This window comes from Magnolia sinica, chromosome 7 (assembly GCF_029962835.1).
Source record: "Magnolia sinica isolate HGM2019 chromosome 7, MsV1, whole genome shotgun sequence".
NCBI classification, from domain to species: domain Eukaryota; kingdom Viridiplantae; phylum Streptophyta; class Magnoliopsida; order Magnoliales; family Magnoliaceae; genus Magnolia; species Magnolia sinica.
In genome coordinates this window covers 26,204,041-26,219,271 of record NC_080579.1, presented here as the reverse complement: position 1 = coordinate 26,219,271, position 15,231 = coordinate 26,204,041, and the positions used below count along the sequence as shown (strand labels likewise).

At 39.9% G+C, this 15,231-nt stretch overlaps 1 protein-coding gene across 2 annotated transcripts in view; it reads left to right on the top strand.

The window, feature by feature from the left end:
* The window catches only part of LOC131251240 (uncharacterized), a 61,023-nt gene extending 49,921 nt beyond the window's left edge, over positions 1-11,102 (top strand). For both annotated transcript variants that reach the window (XM_058251850.1, XM_058251849.1), the window contains one exon: positions 10,704-11,102. In XM_058251850.1, coding sequence (XP_058107833.1) covers positions 10,704-10,801 — 98 coding nt within the window. In that variant the 3' untranslated portion in view covers positions 10,802-11,102. The remainder of the gene's footprint in view (positions 1-10,703) is intronic.
* The last annotated feature ends 4,129 nt before the right edge of the window (positions 11,103-15,231 follow it).

The following is a 15,231-nucleotide window of genomic DNA, read 5'->3' as shown; positions in this document are numbered from 1 at the left end:
CGAAGTGACATCAGCAGCAACTTCGACAGGGTGCTTTCGGGATGATTTCACGAAATTCGAGAGAACTCCGTGAGCAATCCAACCTTCCAAGGTATTCACCGGCATTATTTCGCAAATTGGCTCTTCTAGTGATATCTTCGAGCAGAGTTGACCCGGGGTTGGAGCGTGATTTCTCTCCACTTTGTACCCAATTCCTTGTTCAAGTCTGTGACCCTTCAACTTCGGAGGAGGGACCCATACTGGGTGATCTACAAAGAGAATGATGGACCAAATGAAACTGATGTGCCCACCATCTCATCCAGCCGTATGATGAACGGACTAAATGATTATGACCAGGTATCATGAAATGGGAGTTGATACTGGCCAATAATTGTTTCCGGATCAATGCCAATAGTACGGACCAACGCCTTAACTCCTCATTATGCATGTCACAGTGCCGCAATCTTCAGGTATTGTCTGATCATAGCTAAACTGACGAGCAAATCTGCTCGGCTAGTAAGGTTCTCGCCAAAACTCAGTCCTTTCCCTCAATGGGAGACTGCTAGATTTGATAGAGATATAGAACGCTTGTTCACCCGGGGATAGAGATTTGTTATCTATCATCTCTATATCCTCAGCATATCGCAGAAGACAGAATTGGAAGAAATCAATGCTTTCTGCCACTAATATCTTGTTAATCACCCAATCATAAGTCTACTGGGCCATTGCTCTTTTCTGATAATGCCAAAGAGGGAGATGTGACGGGCTGGCATATGCTTTTTCCGAGTCATCGAATGTCCATGGAAAATATAGGCCTAGCCACCCAGTAAAGTAATGCCAGGGTGCATATGTAGAAGATGCTCCGACTGTTGGACTTTTGACGTGAATCGTCACTTCTCCAAAAGCTCTATACAAAGGGCAAAGGACTAGTGGAGCCAAAGAATATCTTCGACCCTTTGCCATAGCTCCGGATAGCATCTGCCCACTTCAAGCTTGGGAGGACAATTAGGCTGAGCCAATATGCCAAAAAGGCTGCGAGCTCCCCATGAGTGTTGTATTATGGGTGACCCCTTATCCTCTAGTGCAAGTTTGCCATATCTTGAGATTGGTTGTTCCGAAAACTGCAAAATACAATGAACATAGTGAGATTCGCAGAAGATATATTGTGCAGATACAATGAAAAGAAAATGAGATAAAGCTTAGATGAAACTCACCGAAGCCCCCTGGAGAAATGGGCAAGCCACTGAAGAGGAGATATTTTATGAATATCGGGAAATTTAGCCATTTCCTTGAACAGTTCAGCGGTGGTTTTTAAAATGGATGGTTGTCGACCAGAGGGAGAGAAGTATGAAAATTCTTCATTAGTCGGCACAAACTAATCGAAGAATCGGCTGGTTATTGGGAGGCCCACCATTCTATGAAGATCCTATAAAGTAATACTCATTTCGCCAATTGGTAGATGAAAAGAGTTGGTGGTCGGACACTCATAGTTTAAGAAGCCCTTCAGTATCATTACATCCTTGCAAAAATACTCAGAGGTAACTTCTGTAGAATTATACAAGTCAATCTCAATCAAAGTTGCAGCATGTTCTTTTAGAATTGCCTGAGCCCAATCAGAATAATAAGTACGAGAAGACAAAAAACCTCGAGTACAAAACTCTTCGTTATCCCATAGGGAGTTGTGATCCCTGAAGTGTTGTTGAAGTGTTTCGTAAAAATGTGTCGGGTATAGAACGTGAGGATTATAAGATGGTACAAGAAACCGCATAGGATGAATACCACCTATCTTTTGTCTTGATCCTCTGGTTGACAAAATGCCTTTAAGAATTTGTGGCTCCCTCTTCACCCAGTCTGCGGTAAACATAAGCCTGTTTTGAGTCATCTGGTCGGTGGGTTCACTTCGAAGAATGGAATGGTGGCGATGAATGTTCAATGGAATGATGACCATTTGATCCCTAAAAGGACTGCTGAATTTGATGACGTCTTGTTTGAATCTTACGCCGTTCCAGGAATTTTGAAGCCGTTTCTTGCTATACTCCTTTATCTTCTCCTGAAATTCATGTTCTTTACTCTTCGGGCGCTTTTTCTTTGATAGAGAAGGAGGTGGAGTATCTTCTCTAACAAGGGGTCTTTGACTGTCCATGTGTATGTTGGCTGTTGACTTCAGCCATTCTTCCCAATCAACATCACAACCCCGTCACAACCCTGTTTTGGAGGTCCTTCGATATCTCCCATGACTATCGCATTACGAATCGGAGTTGACAATGCATTGATGTGGTCTGAAAAATCATAAGTAGGGAAGACTGGTTCTTTGAAGAAGGCAGGGTGGGTGATCTTTCTGAGAAGGAGATGACGGGGAAGATTCATGGACTAGTGACGAAGGAGGTGGGATTGGAAGTTCAAGATGAGAAGGAGAGGGTGTTGCTTCATGGGATTGGAAGTTCAAGATGAGAAGGAGAGGGTGTTGCTTCATCTATAAGACGATAAGTCCTCTTAGTTCGAGCCATGACAAACTTCGAAGAAAATTTGACAGAGTTCTGGTACTTAGAAAATCTATTCAAAGCTAGAGGTGTTGTGCAGAAATGAGTTAGTTGTGATGAAATTTTGAACAAATGAAGAAGTAAAGGAGTGGGGGGTCAATATTTATAGGCGAACTGGACTCGATGGGTTGTTGCGCGGGACCCGATTGGTCATTGCGGGGGCCTGCACAACATGTTGGCCTATTTTGCAGATTTGATTTGATTTTTAAAGAAGAAGTTGATCCTATTTTCGTTCTGATAGACGAACAAAAAAAGGATCAAGGGGGCATCTGTTAGAGCATAAAAATAATGGAAAGAAATAATAAAAGAAGAAAAAGAGGGGAGAAATAAGTGAAGGAATACATAGAAGAAACTGTGTTGTGCCTAACCGCGCAACAAAAATCTATTGCGCGGGTCCGTGCAACAGAATGTAAGTCTAAGATTCATTGCGCGCCGTGCAACAAGGGTGTTGTGCACAGTAGGGCCCACAGCACGAGATTCGAGATCTTACACGTGCGAATGCCTATATAGACCCCTCCACTCCTTCATTTGAGACACATGCAAGATCAGAGCTCCTGGAGAAAGATTTCCGAATACATCTGCAAGGTATTCTGAGAAGGAGAAGAAAGAAAGAAGGAAGAAATGGCTAGAGGCCTATTGCGCCGGACCGCGCAATAGGACTTTGTTACACCGGACCGCGTAACAAGACTTTGTTGTGCGCCAACAGTATACACAACAAACATGTTGTCGGATTTCCCCATCTCCTGCAATTCACTTTAGAACTCAGCTATTCTTCTACAATAGTTGTCGTTCTGGATAAGTAAAAGGGAGAATGAAAGATGTTTGGATCCGCACAACACTTCTCTCGTTGAGATGAATGCATCGCAAGCTGAAATGTTGTCGAAATTATTGTTTGAATTATTTCACATGATCTGTACTTAACGCTTTATACTTTATGTTGGAATCAAGGGATATGTGAGGATGTAAAACAAACTTTATAACTAATAAAATATAATCGATGATGAATGTTCTCTCTTGTTCTTTGTTAATATTGAATGATAATTCCCCTATCAAAATACATTCATTTCTTGTCGAAACACTCTCACCATTAAATTTGGCAGTCGTAATTTGTAATCCTGGATTATATTCTACTCCATGTGCGTTAACTCCACATAGAACCATTGTGGAGCTCTGATGTAGGACATGAAATTCAAATATGATGTGCGAGATTTCAGGCTTAAGATCACGTTAGTTTAGAAACAATTACACAAATTCCATATCCCACATGAAAGTTCAAACCATTCAATTGAGAGAAATCTATACGGGTCCAGCCTACACATGTTAGGGCTGGATCTGTTAAAATTATAAACCAAACGATGCTCAAAGATAAGCAGTAATCATCCACACATGCACAACAATCAGTCCCTAATCCAAGGGATTCACCAATTTCAATTCAAGAAACCCTGAGGTGAGAAAAGGGGTAAATAAATTAAGGATAATGCAATCTAGGGTTAGGGTTTATGAAAAACAAGATAAAATAAGAAGAAAACCTGAACCGGAAGGCAGTTCCTATGCATGGACAGTAAAAATGGCCCAGATGCACGTGCGTGTGATCACGGCCGCACGTGTGTTGGGCCCACTATTCATAAAAAGGCTACCTTGGCCCTAGTCGGCCAAGGATGGACTCCAAAACCCCCAAATATCAGCTCGATCCGATGCACGGTTTGTGCGTGGTGCTCCGCCAAAGTTTCAGCCCTCCTGCAGGGCCAGATTCTGGAAATCTCCTGTAGAGAGAAAAACAGCTACAACTATTGATGGATTTGCAGATGTATTCGAGGAACAAAACTAAGTTTTAGGGATTTTTACAGGAAAACTCCTCAAGAATTCTGATTTAAAACAATGCCTTAACTAAAATAAGTCGTGCCCAAGAGTTTTGGACATGCCCCATTACCAGACAATTTAAAAATATATTACTAATAAGCATGATTTCCCTACTTATTATGTGGTGGCTTCTAGGGAAAGTTTTTGGTGTGTAGTGTTGTTGTATTTGATGTCTTAAATCTAATCAAATTTAGCGCAGATTTTTTCACAAAACTACGAAAGTGCGGGATTTGTTCCCGATTTCATTTATGATTCTTTCTAAAACTATATATATGGGTGTAAACGGGATTGGGAGGTATTCTAAGGCTTTCTAAAAGGGTCCTAAGTTTTCTAAAAGGGTGGAGCAAGGGAGAGATTTGAGGATTGCTCAAGTCTAGTAAGTCCTTCCTCTTTGTAATTTTTGCTTTCATAGTGAAGATCTATCGCTTTGTGCCATGGTTTTTTCCCGAAAGGGTTTTCTACGTTAAATCTTTGTATTCTCTTATGTTTGCCTGGTACTCTTGGATTGTTATCCTAGATCCATCTCTGTGTGATTCCGCAATCCAAAACCCAACAAGTGGTATCAGAGCAATCGTTGGGGCACAGATATGGATCTGAAGGATTAACATCAATGGGAAATGGCAAGTTTGATATTAAGAAGTACTTAGGCAAAAATAAATTTGAGTTATGGAAGATCAAGATGATTAGTCTATTAACCAAGCAAGGCGAAGTTAAGGCTCTTGAGGAGCGAAAATCGACGATGAATGACGAAGACTGGAATACTCTTGACATGAATGCTTTAGCTTCCATCCGTTTATGTCTCACGGATGAGGTTCTCTACAATGTTTTGAGGGAAAAAACTGCGGCTAGTTTATGGGCGAAATTAGAGGATATCTATACGAAAAAATTCTCTGGAAATCGCCTACACTTGAAGCTACAGTGGTACACCTTCAAGATGGTAGAGGGTGGAGATCTGGAGGCCCACATCAGCAACTTTAATAAATTGGTTTGCAAACTGCTAGATATGGAGGAAGTGATCAAAGATGAGGAACAAGCATGTATGTTGTTGAATTCTCTTCCAGCATTGTATGAGTCATTCAGGGATACAATGTGCACCACAAATAAAACCCTGAGTGTCGACACCGTTATCTCAACCCTTCAAGAGAAGGCCATGAGAAAGTTAAACGGCGGCATGGGGACATCTTCCGATGCACTGATTACGAGTGGCAGGAATACTAATCAAGGTACAAGATCCTTAAGACCTAGATCCAAATCTAAGGGCAAGAGCAAAGGAAAACTAAAGCGTTGGAACTGTGGGATGACTGGACACATGAAAAAGGATTGTACCAATCCTAAAGCTAAGAAAGAAAACTCAGAGGCTTCTTCCAAGGAGGCCAATGTTGTCATATCTGATGAAAAGATAAGTGATGGTGATGTTCTGTCTATGTCTATGATTGGTCACTTGCACGACAAACATAAAGATGAATGGATCCTTAACATAGGAGCATCATATCACATGACTCCTCATCGGAGTTGGTTCGCCAGTTATAGGGAATGTGATGGTATACAGGTCTTTACGAGCAATGACAATGCCTGTAATGTTGTAGCTATTGGTACGGTCAGCATCAAAATGTTTAATGGGATGGAGCGTACCTTGACTGATGTCAGGCACATTCTTGATATAAAGAAAAGTCTGATTTCTCTCGGTGCACTCGAGGCTATAGGGTGCAAGTTCACTGGTATTGATGGTGTCCTTAAAGTTTTAAAAGGGGCACTGGTGGTTATGAGAGCGCAAAGGCACGGAAAGCTTTACAGGTTGATTGGGAACACTTCAGCAGGTGAAGCGGCAGCAGCTGTTGCAGATTCCATGTCTGTACGTATGTGGCATGGTCGTCTGGGCCACATACGCGAGCGGGGCATGAAGATACTATCTGATCGTTGTTCAATTCCACCTTTTAAGAATTCTAATTTAGATATATGGGAGCATTGTATATATGGTAAACAATCTAAATTATCTTTTAAATCTGGAAAACATGTAAGGGAGTGCTTGATTATGTGCACTCTAACGTATGGGAGTCATCACCAAAAGTTTCCATTGGGGGGACGTCATGGTTTGTTTCATTCATTGACGACTACTCCAGGAAAGTTTGGATTTACTTCATGAAATATAAATCCGAAGTTTTCACCATATTCAAACAATAGAAGACAATAGTGGAAAAACAGTCAAGGCGAAAAATAAAGGTTTTAAGGACTGACAATGGTGGAGAATTTACTTCCACTGATTTTAATGAATATCGCAAAGATGAAGGGATCATTAGGCACAACACAGTGCGTCACACACCCGAACAAAACGGCGTGGCTGAACGGATGATTCGAACTCTTTTGGAGAAGGTCCGATGCATGTTAAGTAATGTTGCGTTGGGCAAGGACTTATGGACTGAGGCCGTTAACACGGCTTGCTACTTGGTAAACTAATCCCCGTCTACGGCAATTGAATGTAAAATCCCCAAGGAAGTATGGAGTGGTCATACGATGGACTACTCAGATTTGCGCATATTTAGTTGTGAGGCTTACTCTCATGTACCGTCAGTTGAGAGAGATAAGCTAGACTTTAGAGCCAAAAAGTATATCTTTGTTGGCTATGGTATTGGTGTGAAAGGTTACAGGTTATTCGACAAGGTCACACACAAGGTCATCACTAGCCGTGACGTCAGGTTCGATGAAAGCTCCCTATTGCACAAGGATGATCAGGAGGAGCAAGTGGAACCAGAAAGGTTTATCATAGACGTCTCCAGATTAACATAGATCATTCTCATGCAGAGACAGATGCGCAGACAGAGGTACAGGATCAGGTGGAGCAGCCACCTGTGAGAAGAAACTCACCGCGTGATCGTAAGTTACCGGCAAGATACAGTGACGACTCTAATATCGCATATGCCCTCACTACAGATGAGGGGGACTCGTCTAGTATTCAGGAGGCTCTTAATGAGCCTAATGCAGAAAAGTGGAAGGTGGTTATGAACGATGAGATGGACTCATTGCAAACAACCACACACGGGAGCCGGTGGAGCTTCCAGTGGGCCGAAAAGCGATCGGATGCAAGTGATTATTCAAAAGGAAATAAGATACAAAGCGAGGCTGGTAGCGAAGGGGTATGCTTGGAGAGAAGGAATCGACTTTACATAGATATTCGCACCAGTGGTTAAGCAAGTATCCATCAGATTCGTATTGGCGCTGGTTGCCCAATACGATCTCGAGCTAGAACAGATGGATGTCAAGACTACATTCATGCACAGGGAGTTGCAAGAGTAGATCTACATGAAGCAACCAGAGGGCTACAAAATTTAAGGGGCAGAGATAAAAGTTTACAAGTTAATAAGGTCGTTGTACAGCCTAAAACAGTCGCCTAGGCAGTGGTATAAAAAATTTGATTCTTTCATATTGAGTCAGAAATTTACTCGGAGTGAAGACGATCACTATGTCTATTACAAGACACTAAGTGGTGGAAAATTCACCATCCTAGTATTGTATGTTGATGATATGTTAATCGCCTGTCATGATATATCTGAAATCAACGTACTTAAAACTCAATTATCAGGGACATTCGAGATGAAAGATTTGGAGGCTGCAAAGAGGGTTCTTGGCATAAATATTCATAGAGACAGGAAGAGGAGCAGGCTTTGGTTATCACAGGTAGAATACCTTGAAAAGATGCTGATCTAGTATGGGATGGACCAGGCAAAGTCGGTGAGCGTTCCTCACGCGGCTCACTTCAAGCTTCCCTCAAAACAATGTCCTACATCAAATGAGGAAAAACATGTTATGACTCATGTGCCTTATTTGCATGCGGTTGGCAGTTTAATGTATCTCATGGTTTGTACAAGACCAGATATTTCACAGGCAGTTGGTGTTGTGAGTAGATATATGTCATACCCCGGTAAGTAACATTGGGAAGCGGTGAAATAGCTACTTAGATACATTCGAGGTAGAAAAGACTATGTCTTAACTTTTGAGAAGACACGAACAAAGTTGGTAAGGTATGTGGATTCAGACTACACAAGCAATGTAGACTCTAGAAAGTTGACTTCAGGTTACTCGTTTGTACTAGCGGGCGGAGCAATTAGTTGAACGTCTAAGCTTCAGTCCGTGGTAGCTCTTTCCACAACCGAAGCAGATTATATGGCAGTAATAGAAGCGTTTAAGGAAAATGTCTGGTTAAGAGGCATGATAAATCAGTTGGGGCTTCAGCAGGAGGTCATGCCGATTAATTGTGATAGCGAGAGCGCTATTAATTTGGCTAAAAATTATGTTTATCACTCTCGTACTAAACACATTGATGTTCATCACCACTTTATTCAACAGGTGCTTGAAGGAGGCGTGACTCTAGAGAAGATTCACACCAGCGTGAATCCAGCGAACATGCTCACCAAGGTTGTTCCTACAAAGAAGTTCAAGTTTTGTACAACTTCTCTAGGCTTGGCGATGGCGTCAAAGGAAGATGGAGTGTGCACGAGAAGCAGTGATGAAACTATGATGCGAGGCAAAGATAAGAGAAGAGGACAAGGAGCTACACGTTTGAAGATTGAAGACATGGTGGAGATTGTTGTATTTGATGTCTTAAATCTAATCATATTCTGCGCAGATTTTTTCACAAAACTACGAAAGTGCGGGATTTGTTTCCGATTTCATTTATGATTCTTTCTAAAACTATATATATGGGTGTAAACGGGATTGGGAGGTATTCTAAGGGATTCTAAGGCTTTCTAAAAGGGTTCTAGGGTTTCTAAAAGGGTGGAGCAAGGGAGAGATTTGAGGATTGCTCAAGTCTGGTAAGTCCTTCCTCTTTGTAATTTCTTCTTTCATAGAGAAGATCTGTCGCTTTGTGCCGTGGTTTTTTTCCAAAAGGCTTTTCCACGTTAAATCTTTGTGTTCTTTTGTGTTTGCTTGGTGCTCGTGGATTGCTATCCTAGATCCATCTCTGTGTGATTCCACAGTCCAAAACCCAACAACATGGCCTGAAGGAAATCACTTTTAAAGGTGGAAAAACTTTGAGATGTAAAACCCACCCCTTGAAGGTGGGAAACACGGGAAGACGCAAGGGAAGTATGGGAAAATGATGCGAAAAGTGCAGTGGGAACAAAGGAAAGACCTGGGAATTTGTGGGGAACCTCAAAGCAAGTGCATTTTGTACGTAATAATTTGGGGAAGTGATTTCCTTCTCTCTTTTTTTCTTCTTTTTTGTTTTTATTTTTCTTTCATTTCCTTGCTGATTGGCCTAGCATTTCCCCAAAAAATTTCGCAATGTTCCTAAGGGATCACCATGCTTTTCTCTTATCATGTCTTGCTTGTTTTCACCTTTTCTTCTCTCTTCTTTTTTTTTTTTTTTGGCATTTCTTGCTGCTGCCTTGTTCATTAATTGATAATTATGTTTCTTGCTTTATGTGCTATTGTATTCAGCTCTTACAATTTCCTTGTTTCTTAAACCAATTGATGCTTACTTATGCTGTTCATGTAGACTGTTTGTTCAAATTCTTTTTCTCGCTTGTTTACTGTGATTTTGATTTTATGTTACTTAAGGTTGAGTGCAAATGCACAAATTTTAAAAAGTAGATTGTTAAAAAATTAAGATGCCTTGGAATCTCTTTTTTAGTACTCTTGAATCTTGATCTTTTAAAACTAAATTTGGAAACAGAGGTTTTCTAAAACCGGTTTACAGTAACACATTTGATCATTTGGGAACAAGGTGTACTTGCAAATGAAACCATGTGAGCCCCATGAAACCTCCAAACATCTAGTTGATGGCCTGAAAATCAGTTTGGCTGGATCATCAGGTGGGTCCCATTGTACATTTTCCACAGTCGGTCACTCTTCTCATAGTGATTCATTTTTCTATAAACAATGCAACTCACTTGATGACCGGGCTGCCCTATTTGTGGGCCACAATAAATGCACATTGGTGACCTGCCTTTTTTTTTTTTTTTGGTTAAACATTAAGACCTTGATGACTGTGCTTCCCCATTTGTGAGGCACAATATATACTGTGGGGCCCACCAGATTAAAGACCATGATCTAGAACATATGCCTCACTGGCACATGGGGAGAGTACAATCTGTTTTATTCAGTTTATTTTCAAATTTATTTCTTCATTTACTTATTCTTTTACATATTTATGGCTTCTTTCTAGCCGTCCTCAATTAGTTGGGATAAGCTTAGATGGTGATGATTTATAGCCTCTTTCTATAGGTGTGTCCCTTTGAATGCACTTGTGGAGGTCTTTTGATTTTATGTTATTCTCCTGTTCATTGGATGCGTTGTGTATTCCTGATACATTTTTAATATCTGCAGCAATGCACAGTCCCATCCTTCCTGCAATGGTTTGTAGACATTTTTGCAACAAAAGGGACATTAAAAGGTGGACAACCGAAGCAGGGGAGGAAAGCTAATGATTGCACCAAAAGCCTGATAATCTGGCCATCCATGTTCCAGTCCTGTGACAGACCACTTGAACGATGTCCAATGATTTGTGTGTTTGTTCATGTAAATTTAAGGCAGGTCTAGAATTTATGCTGCTTTCCTTGACTATGCTGAAGATGAATTTTGAATCTCAACAGACCACTTGAATGATGTCCAATGATCACATTGTGTTTGTTCATGTAAGTTGAAGGCAGGTTTGGAAGCCTTCATTGACTATGCCGAAGATGAATTTTAACCTCAACAGAAATTGGAGCATTGGATTCGTGGTTACTATGGTGGAAGTAGGCTTGTTGATTAACTGTGTTGGGGTTCATTGTACTATTTTTCAAGTCTGAAATTGATCCCTGGGGCCAACCCGTGACATCTGTCATAGGCTTAGATTCAACTCAGATCAGGCCTCAATCACAAATGTCAATACTAGGCTGAAAGCTGCATTTCTATTTGCCAGTCCTGAAAATTAGGTTTGCTGCCTGAGCTGTGGGCCTAAAATTTATACCCACATCCAGTCGTATAGTAGGCTGGACCTGCAGGCCTGATCAATCATCTTTGCCCAGTTATGGTCCTAGAAGGAGTGGATTTCATAGTCATCTTGTTACGTGGGTTTTCATTTAGTCCCTCAGCTTTCATCACTGCTGTATCCATTGTGAACTCTGTTAGCCTCCAAATATTGATTGGGGAAGTAGTGTCTATAACAGGTAGTGCAGGCATTGATCCAATGCTTAAGCTGCAAATGAAAAGAGCTAACATCTTGCGCTGCCTTCTTCCTGCAGATTGTCTTTGTGCCCAGCCAAGCGTAACCAATGTTACTCAAATAATATTTACACCGATTTTCTGTGCCTCTTTAAAGTATAAATGGATGGATGTTTTCGTAGTGGTGTTTATCAATTTGAGATTGATGATGAAGATCCAAGTGTTGTTTATGTGTCTTGATTTTGCATCCATTTATGCCTATTGAGTAGCCTTCATGATTTGATGACCCCCATCTACCGCACCACTCTCCCTAGAACGCAAATGTGCATGTTATGTTTTTCTCCTAGATTAAGCTTATCTATATCGCATCTATCGGAACGATGCATGGAGGTGACTGTCGGTACTCAGATGATGGCTTTGACTGCATTGTCAAGGGCATGTTTGATTTTTTAGAGTAAAGGTAAATGCATTTGAAATGGGCAATAATTATTATTTCCCAGGTAATTACTGCACCGTTACCTACGATTGATTTGACACCTTTTTTTACACTAAAATGGACGATGTTGCCAAATATATGTGGGGCCCACCATGATGTATTTGGATTATCCACACCGTCCATCCGTCATTCCAACTAAATTCAGGGCATAAGCCAAAAAATGAGGTAGATTCAAAGTTCAAGTGGACCACACTACGGTAAAAATGGAATCAAACACTCACCGTTAAAAACTTAATGGGGCCTGTTTACTTTGGTGTGGGCCACTTGAATGTTATATTTGCCTCATTTTTCGGCTCATGCTTCAAAATGTTCTGGTGAAATGGATGGACAATGCGGATATGTCGTATACATGACAGTGGGGCCCACAAATTGATGCCAGTCATTTTGGACTGTTTTCTGAAGCAAGAATACTATTTTCAAACAAGTGAAATTATAATAATTTGCTATTTACAGGGCATTTACAGTGAATTTGAAAAATCAAACAGGCCCTATGCAAAATGATGGTTTGCAATGATGCATAGGGTGCTCTACTGCCTGACCAACATAGCCATTTTTTTTTCAAGTTAAAAACTAATTTTCAGTCGGAGCCTAAATTGACACACAGTGCATGATGCGTGTGACCACTGATATTGCACTGCATGAAATGACCCCATATTGGAATCGATGTCTCTTGAAGGGGACTTTTGTTGACACCTTTATATACCTAGAATGATGCATGAAAATACAAGTTTTTGAATGAATTGGATTTGGAAGCAATTGAGACGTGAAAAACATTTATTTATTTATTTTGTTAAAGGATTCAACCATGTTAAATCACGCCAAAACATGCATATTATAAGTGATATTCACTTCATCTTGGTAGGATGCCAAAACGGGGTGTTCACAATGATACTTCATGATTGATGAGTAGATGCTCATATATATATATATATATATATATATATATATATATATATATATATATAGGATATGGAGTTTGAAAAACTATTTAAATAAATTAAAATTAAAATAAGAAATAGAAAATTTATCGATTTATAGAAGTCAAGGCGTGACTTGAGTCACTCGGCTTGAAATCGAATTTGCTCTCCTTGGACAGCGTCCCAAGTGCAACAGGTTTCTAGAGCAATTGACCTTCAGGATAAAACGAATATGACCCGGTCCTAGCGGTGCACTGACTGTACACGGGCTTGAACCACTTGTAGTCTTAACTCGAACTAGAACATACGTGAATACATTTTTAAGAGGAAACGTGATTTTCTAATCCATTCCAAAACTTAAAATCAGAAGTCTATTTATAGACTTTGTGAAGACACCCTTAAGGGTGTAGAGACACCCTTTCACAGAGTGTTGTGACCATTAAATTTAAATCCAATTGGTGTGACCCTTAGGCTTCAAAAGACATAACTTTTCAAAACAAAATATGAAAGGATGCAACCTTTCAGACTTAAGTGAAAAGACACATCTATACGGCACTTATGGCTACAGCCATAACCTGTCCAAATGGATATTTTGAAACACCAAATTATTTTAAAATAATTTAAAATACAACAATTCCTCACATGTTTCAAAATTTTTGACATTTCGGGTTAAGATGGAATAGTTGTGCAATGGTGTCGATGTCACCATATACTTGATCGACATTATAGTAAGCATGACAGGTCTATAGGAATTAGGTGACATCATAGTCTTAAACCTGATTCCTTTTGATGTAGATCGCAAGTACATGTCACTCACACAACTTTTCCGCTACAAGTAATTCTGCGGTTCGGTACGTTTCAGTCATACACCATTACCTGGATTTCATGAGTACTCTAGAGAATTTGTCTAGATTCTCATAGGAAATGACCTCCACCTCCACACTCATATAGGTGAATTCTATCAAGTGTATGCAACAACTGTATACATCATCAAATATATGGCTATTAATTCATTAAGAGTTCTAAAAAACTTATCCTTCTACATTGCTGCTCGCACTGTATACCATAGAAGGGGCTCATTTATATCAGTGCAATCGTCTACCTCAGTCATGTTGTTTACCCATTAAACCTATCTAATAGGATCTCTACTCGTATAGGTTGGGTTGCCAACACTGGTAACTCATATATTAGGCTCAGCCTCATTCCCTTCGATGTATCATTGACAAATCTTTTAGATAGTCATTTGGTCCGAGGATTTATGACCCATAGGCTTTTTACCTCCACCCGTCATTGCTTCGTCAAGCTTTCGTCTATTACGAAAAATTTACCATTGTTACCTCCCATATGAGTTTAGTCATGTCTTAGTCCCATTGTAGCTAATCATCCTTTCAGATCAGTTAGAGATCATCGCATTGGCAAGCTATTGCCTCACCAACTAACTACTTAGAAACAAGTCTCTGCTTAGGCGAATTCCTCATTTGGCTCCTTAGTCAAGTCTTTAGCAGTCAGTTGTAACCTCTTTGACTATTCATATCTCAAGTCAAAGCATACCGAACTCATTTATAACCTCACAGAGTCAATAATTATGACTCCATCAATCAACAGATACTGATCATCATTTTTATTATGATATTTGTCGTATCACTGGCTCTGAATACAACCAACTTTCTTAGCCCTAAATGTCTTTTTATCATTCAACCAACTTCACTAACCCACTGTTCAACCAACTTGTGGTAAAGTCAATCGAACTTATTGTATCTGCAATACAAAAAGGCTAGAGTAATCTGTCATGCATAAACATATGACAACAAAAATAAAATATAACTTTCATGTAATCATATTGCAACATTATCATATTATCACATGTTCCCTAACACATGAAAGGTTGGTCAATTTATCAATTAGTGATTAGAATCCAATACGATCAATGGATATTTGACAACTAAATATAGAGGAGAAATGTCCAAATTCATTATCAAGTATCTTGATCGACGGATTGAACAATGGGCTCCATAAGTACATAAGTTTGCCTATTAAATACATTTGTTGATTGTAAAACAACACAGTTCATCACATAAACTTAATGTCATATGAATACCAATCCCAAATGTCCAAATCTAGCCTCCAATGAGAATAGAATATAGCCTAAAAATCTCATTGATCCAACAATCATCTTATGAATTCAGACTACTAATAATATTCTTTCTAACCATTCATTTGATGGCTACCAATTTGATCATTAAAACATGCAATATGTTTAATTCCAGACACCTTGTCTCAAAGATCTACACGTCAA